The 17495-nt window shown below is 41.1% G+C and overlaps 1 protein-coding gene across 1 annotated transcript in view; it reads left to right on the forward strand.

Moving 5' to 3' along the window:
- The window catches only part of GPR176 (G protein-coupled receptor 176), a gene marked incomplete at both ends in the record, with an annotated part of 34129 nt that extends 19417 nt beyond the window's left edge, over window positions 1-14712 (forward strand). Inside the window, 2 exons of the mRNA XM_079537452.1 lie at window positions 12375-12627; window positions 13605-14712. Of these exons, the coding sequence (XP_079393578.1) occupies window positions 12375-12627; window positions 13605-14712 (1361 nt within the window). The remainder of the gene's footprint in view (window positions 1-12374; window positions 12628-13604) is intronic.
- Window positions 14713-17495: the final 2783 nt, after the last annotated feature.

Raw genomic sequence — 17495 nt, forward strand, 5'->3', positions numbered from 1 at the left:
CGTAAGGACAGAAGGGTGATTGTCATAGGTGACTCCCTTCTGCAAGGAACAGAAGGCCCTATATGCCGGCCTGACCCTACCCGCAGAGAGGTGTGCTGCCTTCCTGGGGCTCGGGTCAGAGACATTTCAAAGAAAATTCCCGAGTTGATTCGGCCTTCAGATTATTACCCACTTTTAATAATTCAGGCTGGCGGCGAGGAAGTTGATAAGGAAAGCCTGAGGTCTATCAAGAAAGACTTCAGGGGAATGGGGCGAATGCTTGAAGGTGCTGGGGTGCAGGTGGTCTTTTCTTCTATGCCCGTGGTGTCAGGGAAAGGTACAGGGAGGATCCAAAACACCCAACTCTTAAATAGATGGCTAAAAAGCTGGTGCAGACACAAGAATTTCGGCTTTTTTGACCATGGGGCAATTTACACTGCACCTGGCATGATGGCTGCTGATGCATGCAGCCTGTCCCTGAGGGGTAAGAGGATATTAGCTGAAGAATTAGCGGGACTCATTGACAGGTCTTTAAACTAGGAACGAAGGGGGAAGGGGACAAAATAGGGGCTACTGGGGGTGAACGGGTCATTCGAGGGCTTGTACCAAACTCCATGAGCAATGACGGCAGAGTGCACAGGGAAGGAGTAGGGCAGGGGGATGCTGGGGATGCTGCTGTTCTAGGGGATCCTAGATCCCTTATAAAGGTGGTGAGACGGATAGCCCGGCTGAAGTGCCTTTATACCAATGCACGCAGCCTGAGTAACAAGCAGGAGGAACTGGAAACTGTGATGCACTCGGAAAGTTATGACCTTGTTGCTATCACAGAAACATGGTGGGATGACTCCCACAATTGGGATACTGCGATCGATGGCTATAGACTCTTTAGGAGAGATAGGCGAGGTAGGAGGGGTGGGGGAGTTGCTCTCTATGTCAGAGATTGGATAAACTGTGAGGAGCTCCCTACGAGAAACAGTCAGGAACAGGTTGAGAGCCTGTGGGTTAGGATTAGAGATGGGACTAATACAGGTCAGCTGGTGTTAGGGGTATACTACAGGCCACCTGATCAGGGGGAGGCTGTTGACGAGGCTTTCTTGCTCCAGATGCGTGAGATGTCTGGCTCACGGGCTCTTGTCCTGGTGGGGGACTTCAACCATCCGGACATCTGCTGGGAAAACCACACGGCGAGCTGCAAGAGCTCCAGAAAGCTCTTGGAATCCATTGACGATAGCTTTCTGGTTCAGGTATTGGACAGACCGACCAGAGGTGAAGCGTTGCTGGACCTGCTGCTCACAAACGCTGAGGAGATCATCAAAGGTGTCAAAGTTGGAGGCTGCCTGGGCTCCAGCGACCACGCCTTGGTTGAGTTTGTGATCTCAAGCGATGTGGGCCTGGCAAAGAGCAGGATCAGGACGCTGAACTTTAGAAGAGCAGACTTCAAGCTACTCAATGGATTGCTGGCCAAGATCCCCTGGCGCGCCGCCCTCAAAGACAAAGATGTTGAGGAGAGCTGGCTGCTCTTCAAGGATGCCCTCCTGGAAGCACAAGAGGTCTCCATTCCTCTGAATAAGAAAGTGGGCAGGCGAGGTAGGAAACCGGCATGGCTCAGCAAGGACCTGCTGAGAGAACTGAGGGCGAAGAAAGGGGTGTACAAGCTCTGGAAACAAGGCTGTGTCACCTGGGAAGAGTACAGGGATGCTGTCCGGACTTGCAGACGTGGGATCAGGGAAGCCAAGGCGCAGGCAGAACTGAACTTGGCAAGGGATGTGAAAAACAATAAGAAAACCTTCTACAGGTACATTGGCCAGAAGAGACAGGCCAAAACGGGTGTACCTACTTTGGTAAATTTAAAAGGAGAACTGGCTTCAACAGATGAAGAAAAAGCTGAGGTGCTGAATGAATTCTTCACCTCAGTCTTCACTGGTGGCCAGGATTCTAGTCTTTTTCACGTCCCTGAGCCCTGCATCCCCAAACCTCTATGTGGGGACCAAGGAGGTAAATCCCTCCCCACTGTAAGGGCAGAGCAAGTCCGACAGTGCCTCCTTAGACTGAATGAATATAAGTCTATGGGGCCGGATGGCGTGCATCCCAGGGTCCTGAAGGAGCTGGCTGAGGTGGTTGCCGAGCCGCTCTCCATCATATTTGAGAAGTCGTGGCTGTCAGGTGAGGTCCCGGACGACTGGAGGAAGGGTCACGTCGCTCCCATATACAAGAAGGGGAGCAGGGAGGACCCGGGGAACTACAGGCCGGTGAGTCTCACCTCCGTGCCTGGGAAAATCATGGAACAGATCCTCCTGGACAACATGCTCGATCACATAAAGAATGAGCATGTGATCCGAGACAGCCAGCACGGCTTCACCAAAGGAAGGTCATGCCTAACTAATCTTGTGGCCTTCTATGATGGAGTGACGGCATTGGTGGACGAAGGGAAGGCGACCGATGTCATTTTCCTGGACCTGAGCAAGGCCTTTGACATGGTCCCCCACCACATCCTCATCTCCAAATTGGAGGGAAGTGGATTTGATGGGTGGACGACCCGATGGATAAGCAATTGGTTGAAAGGCCGCAGACAGAGGGTGATGGTCAATGGCTCTATGTCCAGGTGGAGGCCGGTAACAAGTGGTGTCCCCCAAGGGTCTGTCTTGGGACCGGTGCTCTTTAACATCTTTATCAATGACATCGATGAGGGAATTGAGTGCACCCTCAGCAAGTTTGCTGACGACACCAAGCTGAGTGGTGCGGTTGATACGGTGGAAGGAAGGGATGCCATTCAGAGGGACCTCGACAGGCTGGAAAGCTGGGCTCGGGTGAACCTAATGAGGTTCAACACGGCAAAGTGCAAGGTTTTGCATTTGGGCCGGAAGAACCCCAGGCACCCGTACAAGCTGGGAGGAGTGGTCCTTGAGAGCAGCTCGGCAGAGAAGGACCTGGGGGTCCTGATGGACGAGAGACTCAACATGAGCCAGCAGTGCGCTCTGGCAGCTCGAAAGGCAAATGGGATCCTGGGCTCCATCAGGAGAGGGGTGGTCAGCAGGGACAGGGAAGTGATTGTCCCTCTCTACTCGGCTCTTGTGAGGCCCCATCTGGAGTACTGTGTCCAGGTGTGGAGCCCTCAGTACAAGAAAGACATGGAGATTTTGGAAAGGGTTCAGAGGAGGGCGACTAAGATGATCAGGGGGCTAGAGCACCTCCCCTATGAGGACAGGCTGAGGGAGTTGGGCTTGTTCAGCCTGGAGAAGAGAAGGCTGCGGGGCGACCTCATTGCAGCCTATCAATACCTGAAGGGAACCTACACCCAGGAGGGGAGTAAACTCTTCATAAGGGCTGACAATAGCAGGACTAGGGGAAATGGATCCAAGTTGAAGGAGGGAAGATTTAGGTTGGATGTTAGGGGGAAGTTCTTTACGAGGAGAGTGGTTAGGCCCTGGAACGGGCTGCCCAGGGAGGTTGTGGATGCCCCGTCCTTGGACGTGTTCAAGGCCAGGTTGGACGGGGTCCTGGGCAACCTGATCTAAATGTGTATGTTTGGTGGCCCTGCTAGGCAGGGGGGTTGGAACTACATGATCCTTGAGGTCCCTTCCAACCCGGGTGATTCTGTGATTCTGTGATTCTGTGAAATGTGTGTTGGAGTCCTCAGCTTTTCCTTTATCTCCCATCTTCTTTCTACTGAGTCCCCTCACAGAACTGGGGAAAGCAGAGACAGCTACTAATTGCAATCACCCATGGAGGGGAAAGGAAGAAGTGCATGTTTCTGAATATAACATTAATGCAGACCTTGTATATTAACTTGTCTGACAGCATCTGTATATAAAGAATCAGGAGCAAATATGTCCAGCTGCTGACCTGATGAATGGCTGCATGGCTGAGCTGTATGAAGAATACAATTCTGCTTCTGTTAACTTCAGAGAGTGGCAAGTATAGTCAAACTGGTGCAGAAATGACCTCAGATCTTTCCTGGTTGTAAAAAAAAAAAAACCACAAGACTGTGTGGTAGGACAAAATAATTTCTACTCCATTAAATAGCCATTACTAAGGTGTCTTTCAGCTACAAACTATAATTTCAGCTACCTAGGAGTACGGAAATTGGTTCTATTATATGGGAATCTTTCTTCCTTTTTAGAGTGCAAGATAGCCTCAATTATCAATGATAATGTAAGGTCCGGCTTCCAACTACCAGTAATTACTGCAGGCTTTTAAAATTTTGCTCTGCTGTTAAGTATCATTCATTTTAAATTGTGTATATTTGTGCTTTTTTTTTTTCCATGATAAGTAAGCCAAGGAAGACCAACCAACCAGCAATTTAGCCAAATTATCCAGTTATGTGTATTCTATTAGAAAGTATGAATTTCAGATAGCCACTATACTACAGTATGACACAAAAACTAATTTGTTTTACAGTTTTGTCTTAATGTCTTGGGTAAAAAGCTGGAGAAGTATTGGGTACAGAAAAATTATTTAGCATAAGTAGGATGCTGCTGGACCTCATCTGTTGCATTCTGGTCTGGTCATGTTTTGTAAAGATGTGAGGGCAGGAAGAAGTCGTGCAGCGTTTGAGGTTGCAGGGTCTGGGGAGGAAGTTGGAAAGGTGTGATTCCTGCTGCTATGGATGTTACAGCAGCTTACAGCACAGGTGAAGTGCTAGAGCTCTGAAAGACGTTAAGTTTCTCAGAGCTTCACAAGCAAGATCCTTTTGGATCTAATGTTAGCAGGCTTCTTGGATAGGACAGGGTTTGTTATGTCCCTTCTGGAAAATAGTGATAGGGACTGGAGCTTGCCCTGTAGCTGAGGCAGAACTGAGAGCATCTGTTGTGAAAAGTCATCTGTTAGTGATCACATCTTAATAGTGCCAACATCCCTGTACGTGCATCGCAGATGTGTGAGAGCAAAGTCAGATAAAGGAGCATCTGAAGAGACGTGGCAAAGCCTTTGTAGTATGGCTGCCAACAGAAGTGGCTACAGGCTGTCTGCAAACCAAGTGCTGCCTGGGGGTAAGGTGATGGTTTAAAAACAAATCCTAAATGCACTTCTTCCTGTGTTAATGCTGCTGCTTACAATAAGTTTCAGCACAGCAGTCAGGCAAAGCCTAAATAAACAGCTGTGTTACTTGGCATCACTTCACCTGGGAAGTTATTTCATGACATGCAGGTTCAAAATGGCCCTTTTCAGAGTTTTTTCGTAAAATAGAAGGACAAAAGCTTTTCCTCTTCTACCAAGGATGATGAAAAACAGATTGTTAGAAAAATTAAGTGCTTCGCTTGCATCCCTGCACGCAAGCTGTTTCAGTGAGGTCATCGGATTGGTTCTCTGAGGGCAGCTAGGACAAAGCCAGGTGCAGAAGAGAGGCTTGGTGTCATACCAGGCTGCCAGAGGACATGTGGATCAAGTACTACTTCTGCAAATTATTTATTCTGTATTCATGATGCAGGGGCCAATGTTTTTACCTCTTCTGAATCATTTCCTTTTAGGTAGAAAATATTTTTACCTCTATCTTAACTAGAAAGAAATGAATCCAGAGTAGGTAAAAATTATTAATCTCTGTGTCACGGGGTCTGCTGTGGGCAACATACAAAGTCCTTGGCTTTAAAAAAAATTTTGGTTGTACTTTTGCAGTATGAAAAAGAAGTTAATCCCTTAGGCACTATGACTTAAAAAGTTAATAACCTTGAAAAGATTTATATTCTTGTTATGATGAGAGTAGTAAATCTGGGTGTTCTCTTTCAGTTTTTTAATTTCCTTGCTTAGGTTTCAAAGGCAGTGCTACACATTTGTCACATTTCCCTGATGTGGGAACAATCTAAGTCCTGAGGTTGCAGAAGCAATATTTTTTGAACTTTAATTGTTCTGTGGTGCTCAAAGAGTTTCAGGTTCTTTGAGGACACCTGTTTTAAAACAGGGGTGGGGAGTTTGGTCAGGTCAAGTGTACTTCAGGAGAATGAGTGGGTTTGGTTACTTCCTTGATTGGTTTAAATGATCATGGCAGTTGTTGAAGGATTGTAGTTTATTAAAAAGAAGAAAACGATTGCTCCCTGCCTAGAAATTGTGTCTGATTAATGAGACAGAAGTACAAATGTGAGATGGAAAAAGTGGCAGTGGGTTTGAGGAACTGAGCAATTACCAAAGTAGCGCTTTATTATCTCCCCTTAGGTATATTTATCTGAAAGAAGTAGAGGGTGTCCAAGATCTTAAGCATAATGTAGTTCCTTTAGAATCTGTCTATTACATAGTAAATCCATAAAATACTCAAGACAAGATTTTAGGAAGTCACAAATTCATTTGTATTAATGATGAGTTCCCTCAGTCACTTTGAAGTTTCGAATGTTTGCTGTAAGAGCAGTTTAGAAATCATACCTCAAGAAATTTTAACTTTTCTACATTTTCCCAGCAGTCCTGACATCGTTTTTGCAGACTTCTTTTGTGTTACCATGTTAAGACCAGAATGTTTGCATTATGAATTGTTGAGCCAACAAACAAAGGCAATTGTAGTAAATGTGGTTTTGTTTGGTCTTTAATGTACAACATCTAAAAAGTAATTTGCTGCCAGTGGCAAAAAAAAAAAAAGCAGAGCCAAACAGCCAAATAAGGTTTTATGTTATTTTTTTCAGAGACTTTAGTGGGTGTTGAAACATAAACTTATTTTAAGATTTTTGAGATTCCTGGACTTCAGTTATTCAGAAAAATGTTTTTATACTGTTAGGCAGTTCTATTTTGCAGGAAGTATATGCACTTTTGAACACATCTGTGTTATACATTTAACTCAATACTTCAGATGTAAAGCAGGACAAACAGCTTGATATCATGTGTTTAAGTGTAGGATGCTAACGTGAGAAAAGTTTTGATGTGTTTTCAGGAAGTATTCTTTGTGTGTGGATTTTTTTTTTTTTTCCCCTCCATGTATAAAGGTAATTGTATCAGCCTATGTGTGTGTGTGTATATATATATATATATATATATATATATATATATATTTTAAAACAAGTATGCGGTAACTATAAAGAATTACAAGAATCTGGATTTGCTTGATTAGGGGATTTGGACCAGATCATCTCCAGACATCTGTGCCAGCCTTGACCTCTCTGCAATAAAATAATGCACTTCTTCATGCTGTGAATGCCAACGTGTATTCTGATACATCCCTGTTTCCAGTGGAGACAAGTATGCAAACAATATACATGTGACATAAGAAAGGTATTTGATATCTGCTTATCTTGGATTGCCAGGAGTGTTTCCAGGGAATTACCTTTTAGCAGAAAGTACTCCATAAAACACCTATCTCAAAACACCTCAGAAAATTAAATTTTTGAAATTTAATATTGTAATTATCCTGGTGTTTTAAGAAGAAAATTTTTTCCCATCAAACATGAGGGTAGAAACTGAGTTTTTTAATAGGTTGTTTTTAAGGAAAGGTTATAATGACAGAAGCCCAGTGTCTAGCCTTTTTTCTTGCTTGCTGGCTTCTTTTTTCTTTTTTTTAATGAAGGGTGCTGCCAGCTCCTTTCCTGTGATGTTGCATTGAATGTGAGTAGGGTCTTCAGGAGGATCTGTGGTGGGAAGGATGTGTGGATCCCGTGAACCCCACTGTAGATGGAGGGGAAAATTGGCACACAGAGGAGAGCAAGCTATGAGAAGGAGGATTTTGTTAGGTTGTGGACTTTGTTTTGGTTTAGTTATGTGCTGATGAATGTTAATTACGTGAGATGATTTTCATACCAGCTAATGGACTGGGCTCTCTGATTTGGTAAAGAGCAATATTTCTTTCTTTTTTTTTTTTTTTTTTTTTGATGGCTGCATGTCAAATTGATTTATTTTGGATTACAAACTCCGGTTTCCATGGGGATCATCCTTCTGCTTTTTAAAGGTACTATTAAGAGTCGCTTACCTTTTATGAATTATGCCTAAGAGCTATTACTGCAAAACTATTTCAGCTGTTGATGCCTAAATCAACACTTTGTATCTGGCATGAAATCTGAAGAGGGTACAGTCTGGGATAAAAAGTAATTTTCTGCTCTTTTGAATCAAATAACACACACCCTAATAATGTTTAATACTCCAAGAACATGACTCCGTGTAAATACGGTGAACTTAAAACACCATGAAGGCTGGGTGTTGTCTGGGCAGCAGAGTGTGTCAGACTATTCCTCAATCTGTTTTCTCAGCATACTTATGTGAAGTTGTGTATATTACATGGCTGCCTAGTTGTGGTGTTTCTCAGTTAAAAAATGAAGGGGATAACTAGAAACAATCACCCTTTCAATCTGAATATGGTATAATTGGCATATAGAGGTTTTCATGAAATTATTAATATTTATGATACAAGAGAATAAAATGACTTTGTCAGGTTCTATACGTACGTTAGTTTCTAAAATGAAAAGAGCTGCTTCTCATGCAGTGGTTGCTGTTAGTTATTTCCTGTTCCTCTTTACCTGGAGATATTGTCAAAGGCACAGAGAAGCTGTATGCTTCCCTCCTCCTCATTCAGCCTGTGTACTGGTTGTTAGCCATCCAGACGTAGTAGGAGTTCAATGTAGATGTAGCCCATAAAGCTATAAAGACCTAACATACTTCTTTGGGAATGAAAAAAACACTTTTTATCTTCTTTCTTTGCAACCAATATGGGATATGCTTTCTCACACATGATGGTTTATAAATGCTCCTCATGTCCCATTTGGCATTGACTTGCAAGTAAACAGCAACATGCTAAATTTTCCAATTGCTTATTCACCCAGACATTCCCTCAGTGTTTCCCAGCTGACCAATATAATCCCATGTATTCTTGAGTTTAGAATCCAAGATTATGTAGCCCTGAGCCAGTTTTTCAACAGAAACACCTCAGAAAAGAGCCCCCGATAAGAAATGGCAGTTTTGTCCACTGTGAGAACTGCTTAATGTAGTCGTAGCCCACGGAGGGTATTGTTAGATTGGTGACTTTCATGGGTTCAGCAGTGAATGACTTGTCCAGAAAGAACAGAGTGGCTCTACATAATGGGAAAAGATTCCAAGCGCAATTGCTGTAATACTTGTTGAATTACCTTGTTGCCTGGAAGGCTGTTATCCTTTTCCATGGGAAGGAGTGCCTTCTCAAAGGTGAGGAGGAACAAAATGGAGTGTGCTTTGTTCTTAAGCTTCTTAATATTTGATTCTATATGAAGTTTCTGGTGTAATTTTTTCTCTTGAGTAGGTGGCTTTGAAAACGCATGATGGGAAACACTTTGAAAGCCGTAGCAGAAAAGGCTGTCAGTCTACACAGAAACTGATGTGGTTCATCAGGTCGGAGTGGCTTATGAATTTGCAAATTACTCATAGCTGCAAGGGAGGAGGAAGTTGTTTCCTTGAGGGATGTTCACTCATTAATTTCCATTGTCCCCAGCGAGCACTGCTTATCCTTTTTTTCCCCTTTTCAAGCTCTATTTCTTTCTGTCTGAAGAGCCCTTCCTCATCTTGGATGCACTATATCTTGTGCTTTATTTTTTCATTTCCTTCTAGGATAAGTGAGTACCAGAGCCAATTTCATTGATTTGTGGCTCTGTGATGTATAAGTGGCTATGACATAATTTGTCAAAGTAGTTCAACAGTTGAAAAACTAGAATCTTTAATTAAGCTTCTCTCTATGATCCTGAAGTGTGTCTTGGGTTTTCTTTAGCAGCTTCTGAAGAATTATTTAAAAGCCCTCTGTTTGTTTTTTTTCCCCTTCCACTTTGCATTTATTCCTAATGAAGGTGAAACTTGCTTTGGAAATAAGGTTATAAAAATCAATACAGGTCAACTGATGGAAGATGCTAACCTAAAAAAAAAGAAAGGAAAAAAAAAAGAGAGAAAACAGTACCTTCCCTACTGCGTTGTAATAATATTATTATTATTATATTATATTATTGTAATAATATGTTATTACTCTGTGAGAAATACTTGAATAACTGGAGAGTTAGAGATACTTGTTGAAAGCCAGGGATTTGACTGACTTAATATCTCATAGCAACTTGGGAAGCATTAAGTAAATGGGTTGAATACTGCCTCTTGAATCTATTGTAGCATCTGCCAAAACCAGATGAGAATTTCATTCTTTAAAATACATCAGGTGGTAAATACATAACTCAATATTTTGTCAGATATCAAAAAGGAGTTTGCAGAAGATGAATGACACAGTATGTGGAAAATAAAATTGCAAATGACATTTAAATACTGCAGATTTAAATAGCATGTCTGTGAGGTAGAGTTCAGTGCTAATTCTGTGCGCTTTTATTGAAATTTTACCACTTTACCAAGAAGCTAAATTTGTCTGTTATTTCTCAGTACTTGTTTTTGTTTGTCTCTTTTTAATATGTATGTTGACCACATGACCATTATGTTCTTGTTGGCATTTTTGTTTTGTGGGCAACCACGGGAAAGCTGTACTCTGCAAATAAAATCTTCATTATTATTTATTTTTAGTTGATTAAAGAGAAAAATCAAGCCAAAGAATGGTATTGCCATTGTTTGTGGGAGGCTGCAGCTACTTTTTCATATCTCAGTTAGTAGCGTAAGATGTTTTCTCTCAGGGTGTATATTGCTTACCCAATTGAAACACTAGCGAAGCTGTCCGTCTCATTAATCAATTATGTTTCAACTCAGAGGAGCTTCCATTGTCAATAATATACATTGTTAACAACAAGCAGCTGTTGATACAGCCTGCAGTGAGAATGGCTTTTCTTGCCAGTAGGAAGCTCAACTCTAGGTGTTGTCCAGCTGCAGTAGTGTAAAAGGGGCTGTCCTATCAAATAGTGTTTTTGTGCTGGTGCATTTGTTTTGTTGCTTTTATGATGTTTGTGTGAGAAATGTTTAGCTGTAACATTAGGCAGCTTTCAGTTTCAACTGAACAACTTGCTTAGAAATACATAACCTTACATGTAACTTCAAAAATAAGTGTTTCTAACTTATGGTGGTTGCCTTGCACGTTCTTCTACTGTGTTCCACTTTCAGCACTTTTAGTGCTGAAAATCTGTGTTTCCTGCTGCTGAGTCTTTAGAGACTCTGTCTGAAGACAGCACTAAAAAATTTACTTTGTAAGTGCTGAAGCATGAGACTAAACCATGTTTGTGCAGTGTGGGTGGAGAGCTGCAGCCAGGTTATCTGTGTGCCTGCTCAGCTGCACTGGCAGAGACTATTCTGCTTGGGTACTGCAGCTGCAGTGCACCATGTGCCTGGGAAGGGGGTGGGGGGGGGGTCAGTGCCAGGAGGATGAGGGCAGAAGCTGCTGTGTGCTGCTTGCTGCCTTCTCTCTTCTTAATATCCCTACCAGTGTCTGCACAGATGAGGGTGAGGGATGTCTCCCATGAGCAGAAGCAGAAAAGGTACCCTGCTTGCAGTGTGCAGTGCAGCACTGTGTGTGTTGTCTTGGGGAGCTGAGCTCACTGAAGACAAGTTCCTGATTTCTGGTGCCAGCTACCCCTGGCTCTGGGACTCCTTTTATATGCTTAAAGCTCATTTGGTCCACAGGACCATATAGTGTGCATTTGGAGTGTGGAAAACTGGTTTCTAAGTTGTGATATGTCTCCCTGAGATCCAGATAGACTAAGATACAATGATATGAGAATAAGTATTTTAGCTAATGCTGGTTTCTCTCCATCCTTCATTTCCTAGTTGAAAGAAATATGTAGGGCTGGATTATCCAAGAGAGCAGATTGCATTCTCTGGGTTCTTTAGTGAAGTTGTGTGTAGCCTTTTTTTTTTTTTTTTTTTTTTTCTTTTCCTATTTGTTTAGTGGCACATTGTAATGTATATACAGAATCTCTTGGAAAAAAAAATCGTATTTCTTTTGGATGTGACTTCCCAGAGGTCTGTGTGTGCCATTACATTGGACAGTGGAAGGAAAATGAAATTGCTGTGATCTACTTCCACACAGACATACAGATTAATACCATGTCTTCATATTTGTTTACTTACAGTCTGTTGTCTTTAAAAAAAAAAAAAAAAAAAAAAAGCAGTAAGTATTAAAATGAACACTCAGCAGATATCTGTATTTGGATACTCAGAATGTCTTATTTCATGCATGAGTCAACATAAACATTCGAAAACATGTTTTGGATATGCTTCCTACACAGTTAATGAATTAGAGGCTTTTGGAGTTAATTACTGAAATCCAGGAGAAGGCAGCTGAGGTGCTATTGTGTCCAGTTACCTCGCGTACAGAGATGCTAGCAGTTGTTCAGACTTGTTAGTCTGAGCAGTGTGTTGGCCTAACTCCTAGTAAACTCCAAACAAGTGCATTTTATTTGCACTATGTGAGAACATCCAAGTCTATTAAAATTACTATGTGTTTTTTTTGTTCTTTTTTGTTTTGGGGGGGGAAGGAGGAGGAGGGATGGATTTCTTTTTCATTTGGCTGAGTTTGTTTGCTTTGCTATCGTTCCTATCTCTGCCCACAGGTAACGTCATGGTGCTGTGGTCAACTTGCAGAACATCAGTACTTAAATCCGTAACAAACCGATTCATTAAGAATTTGGCCTGCTCGGGTATTTGTGCCAGCCTAGTCTGCGTGCCTTTTGACATTGTTCTTAGTGCCAGTCCACACTGCTGCTGGTGGATCTACACGATGCTCTTCTGCAAAATTGCCAAGTTTCTGCACAAAGTCTTCTGCTCAGTGACCATTCTTAGTTTTCCAGCCATTGCTCTTGACAGGTAAGAGGTTAAATTCTCCAGGATGATAATCCTTGATAAGCTTTGTTTTTCAGCCGTATAAAGTACTTTGAGACTAAAAATTTATCTTCAAAGGAGTTTTTAACCCTTCTTTTTTTCCTGTTAATAATTCTTGGTCAGTAATGGAAATTGAAGCCAGACAACTTCAGACTATAGAAAAAGTGCACATTTTTAACTGTGAGAGTTGAAAGCCATTGCATCTTAAAATAATTTAGCAATGCCTGTGGTAGGTTGTCCAATTTCAAATTTAAAACCTATTTTTTAAAAAGATTATTTTTAAAAAAGCTACTATTAATACAACCAGAATTAATTCAGGGAAATTTTGTATGTAGATCAGTCTAAAACAAGAAGTGGACATTTGGACTGCCTAAGTCTTAGAGTTGTATTTATTTTGCTTATTGTTGCTAGCTGTCATTGATTCCACATAAATGCCCAGCTCTGTCATCCTGAGAGTGGCTGTAAGGTATTATTAAGGAAGGGTGGACGCTGTTGTGATGAAGCTTATACTACTAAAACAGTGGGATTTACATACAATTAGATAAAATTATTGTTAGTCTGCTAACGTGTCACTGCAAAATGTTAGCTATATAAAGCAAACTTCATAGCTAGTAACTCTAATGTTAATAACTTAATAAGTACAGTATATTCTCTGTAATGTACATTTGTATTATGTGCAATATAATGTCATTTTTCTTAATAATGTTCATACATCAACATAAAACATTCTTTTTTTTTTTTTTTACCATTTTTGTAATCTTGAAATATAAATATTCAGTCTTTTTCTACAGACCTATCCACAAAGTCAAGACCCTTGTGCTTTTCTTTTATGATGAGTTCATCAGTTGGTAGCTCAGTGAGAGATGTGGGGCATTTTGCTCAGACAGCTTGTGAGAGACTTCTCAAAAGCACACGCTCTAAAATTGACTGTTTGTTTTTTTTCTTTTTTTTCCCCCCAACAGATACTACTCTGTTTTATACCCTCTGGAAAGAAAAATAACTGATGCAAAATCCCGAGACCTGGTTATCTACATCTGGGCCCATGCAATAGTGGCCAGCATTCCAGTATTTGCTGTGACCAATGTGTCTGATATTTATGCCATGTCCACCTGCTCTGAATCCTGGAGTTACTCCCTTGGTCACTTGATCTACGTTGTCATCTATAACATCACCACTGTGATTGTACCGGTGGCTGTGGTATTTCTCTTCATGATTCTTATTCGCAGGGCACTGAGTGCCAGCCAGAAGAAAAAAGTCATCATAGCTGCCTTAAGGACCCCTCAGAATACAATTTCAATCCCTTACGCCTCCCAGCGAGAAGCTGAGCTTCATGCCATGCTGCTTTCTATGGTTGTGATATTTATTTTCTGCAGCATCCCCTATGTGACTCTGGTGATTTACCGTACCATACTCAATGTTTCAGATATTTCAGTCTTTCTGCTTCTCACTGCCATTTGGTTGCCCAAGGTCTCTTTGTTAGCCAATCCTTTGTTATTTTTAACTGTTAACAAATCTGTACGAAAGTGCTTAGTAGGGATGATAGTACAGCTGCACCAAAGGTACAGCAGGAGAAACATTGTCAGCTCAGGTGGTGTTGCAGATGCTAATCTGGAGCCCAGTGCCCGTTCAGGGAGCCAGCTTCTGGAGATGTTTCATATTGGGCAGCAACAAATCTTCAAGCCAACAGAAGACGAGGAGAATGAAACCAAATCTGTTGGCTCTAGTGACTTTCAGCAGGAAGAAATTCCTGTCACCAGTTCAAAAGTAGGACAGACTTCGATTCACAGATTTATACCACAGACAGTTGCAGACTCTGCAGCTCAGGTGGCACCAGCTGTACCTGCAGAAACTGATACGGGAAATGACAGGTATTCCATGCATTTTGGTTTTGGACCCTTTGAGCTGCCTCCTCAGTGGCTGTCAGAAAGTCGGAACAGTAAGAAGCGACTCCTGCCTCCTTTGGGGAATACCCCTGAAGAGCTAATCCAGACAAAGCAGCCAAAGTGTAAAGCAGAAAGAAAAATCAGCAGAAATAATAAAGTCAGTATCTTTCCCAAGGTGGATTCTTAGGAGGAATAGGAGCTTTAAGTGACCAACAAAGGTCACCTAAACTTATATGTGTGATCCCATGGATCTTTGCTGTGCTGAAATCTGTTACAGGCTGATTTTTTTGTGTGTGTGTGTATGTGTGCCAAGTGTAATTAAACAAACAAAAGGGAAACATGCAAACAAGTGTTCTTTATTCATATGGTTTCGTGAAAGTAATATATTGAAAGATCACGATTTTTGTTTTTATTTGTGAAATACCTATGATAATACATTCCTGATGAGCTTTCAGAAAGTACGTGTGGCTTTGGGAACAGTTTTCTTATGGCTGAAGTATGGAAATATGGCAGTCAGTTTGTTGGGAACCTTCTTATATTAAGATGGACTGGATATTGAAGAAGCTTAATAGGAAAGGCTATAGGGAGCACGAGAGGATACAAGATGGATAAGACCTAACCTCACGTTAGCAGACCCAGCAAGCTTCTTCTGCACGTTTCATTAAAGAAGTGAGGAGGACTATGAAGTATATCTATTAAGCCAGTTTCTGAAATCAGTGTTAAAAGTAAAACTTACTGGACTCTTACACAGGTTATTTAGCAAGTATCTGCTAAACTACACCTTTTTAAAGCTTAAACCAATATTTTTTGTGTTTAAAATTTCAGCAAAGCCAAGGATACCAAAATTGTCTTGTGTGTCACAAACCCGAGGATGACGGATTCAGAAATAGCATTTCTTTTTTAAAAAACGTTCTTGTAGTTCTAAGTAGAAACTGTACTGGAGAAGCCTGACCCTAATAAACAATGTACATGCCAAGGGCATAAATGTAACATTTGATCTTATGATAAAGGATATATACAAATGTCGCAACAGTATTCTGTAAGTATTGTGTACATAAGCAAAGGGTTGCCCTTAAAATTCACTCCTATCTACTGGTTCACTGAGCTTTTTTTTTTTTTTGTGGGAAAGGTAGCAAATGGAAGAAAACAGTTGGAGTTGCTTACAGACTTGTACTGAATTGTTGAGTGTGGAAGCTGATTATGGACCCCAAAAGGCAAGGTTTGCTAATGCTGTTGCTCAGTATTGTTAGTGAGGTTTTCGTTTTACCTTCACCAACATAAATACCAGCTATCATATTCCACTTGTCTCACAGATTCAATCAACCCGTGTATGAACATGAGACTTCTGAATCTGGTGCCTAATTTCTGATCAAGTCAGAGTCAGCCATCCCTGGTCTCAGCGTACCAGCTGTCCTTTGAGAGCTCTCTGTTTGTATCCTTCTGCAGCTCATCCTCCCAAGCTTGTTATTTCCTCAGTACTGTGTGAATTTCAAATGTACCTGTCTATTAAATGACCAGGAAACTATTGTCACCCCAGCTGTAATCCTTTGGTCAGTTGCAAGTTAGTTGTTCCTTCTTTTTTTATTTGCATTCAATGTTGACTCTGGGTGAGAAAAACTGGAAAACACAAGTGACACCCAGCACTCCTCTTGATTCTCCTGTAGTGTAGCCCTTTGGTGTATGCTGGATCTTTACCTGTCATTATTCCCTGTTGGGAAAGTATTTTTCTTTAAAGAATGCTTTTTGAAGGGACAAGGTGAATTGTCTTGCTGAGTTCACAGTAACTTGCCAAATCCAATTGATTACTGTTAGAAGTGTGGGAAAAATTGTGCTAAGGCAGAATTTGTAGATGTGTGTATTCTTCCTTTGAGGAGTAGGAGCAAGTCAGCTACTTCTGCTAGCTTTGAGGTGATGGATTTCTATAAGACTCTCAAAACAAATGCTTTAATTAAAAAAAAAAAGAAAAATTCTCAGTTACTGTGAAAATGGTTTTCACTGTTTGTTCAAGAACTTCCCAGTGTGGAAGAGCAGTCTTCAGTGGTGCAGATGGATGGTGGGAACCCAAGCTGCCATGCTAAGCAGATGATGACTGGACTGAGATCAGGCAGAAGAAATAATGCAGGAAAAGCTGTTCGTTCTGTGACAGGGGTAGTAAAGGATCATAGCATACAGGTTTTTTTAAGTACTGATTAAAAAAAAATTGTATTTCTGAATTTAATTAATCAAGAGTTCATTAAAGACATCCCCCAAACATTAAAAGCAAGGTAGAAGACAGTGTCCTTATGAATTTAGAATAAATTCGGTATTTGCGGCCTGCTTATGCATAGGCACTGATCAAAGTCTCTCTGATTGATAAATGTGGGTAAATGGTTACTTGGATTGAAACTTCCTCTGAGGAAAACAAACTCAGTATTGTCCCTTCCAACTCTTATGTTGATTGAAATGCTGATGGTAAATTTGAATAGCCAAACTGAATAGAATTTACTTCTATATCTGGAAAGTGAGATATTTGTGTTGATTTTGGACTTCTGAGACAAAATTTCTTTCAAACAGGACAGATATGAAAAACTGTATGCAGGACTTTTTGTTTCTGTTTTTTTGTTTGTTTCTTTTTTTAAGCAGAAATTAACTAAGGTGGGTTTTTTTATTATTATTCCTGAGAAATTATTTTGGAGTATAACAGGTAATATGATTTTATTTTGGTCGGTTTATCCATATGATTTTTTAGGAGAAAAGGGAAAAATACATAGAAGCCCATCTTTGCATAGAACAAAAAATATCTGTGAAATTCATAATGCATCTTCTGTAGAGATCTGTAATCAGAAAAGTAATTCAGGAGATACCTTATGCAAGACAGAATATTTGTCTTGTACAGTTTGATTTCCTTGAAGGCAGTGGTACCTTTGAGACTGTGCTGCTTTTGGCTTGTTGTTCCAACAATTTCTACCAGACAAAATGTTCTTTGGTATT

Source organism: Tetrao urogallus, assembly GCF_951394365.1.
Source record: "Tetrao urogallus genome assembly, chromosome: 6".
Taxonomy (NCBI): Eukaryota; Metazoa; Chordata; class Aves; order Galliformes; family Phasianidae; genus Tetrao; species Tetrao urogallus.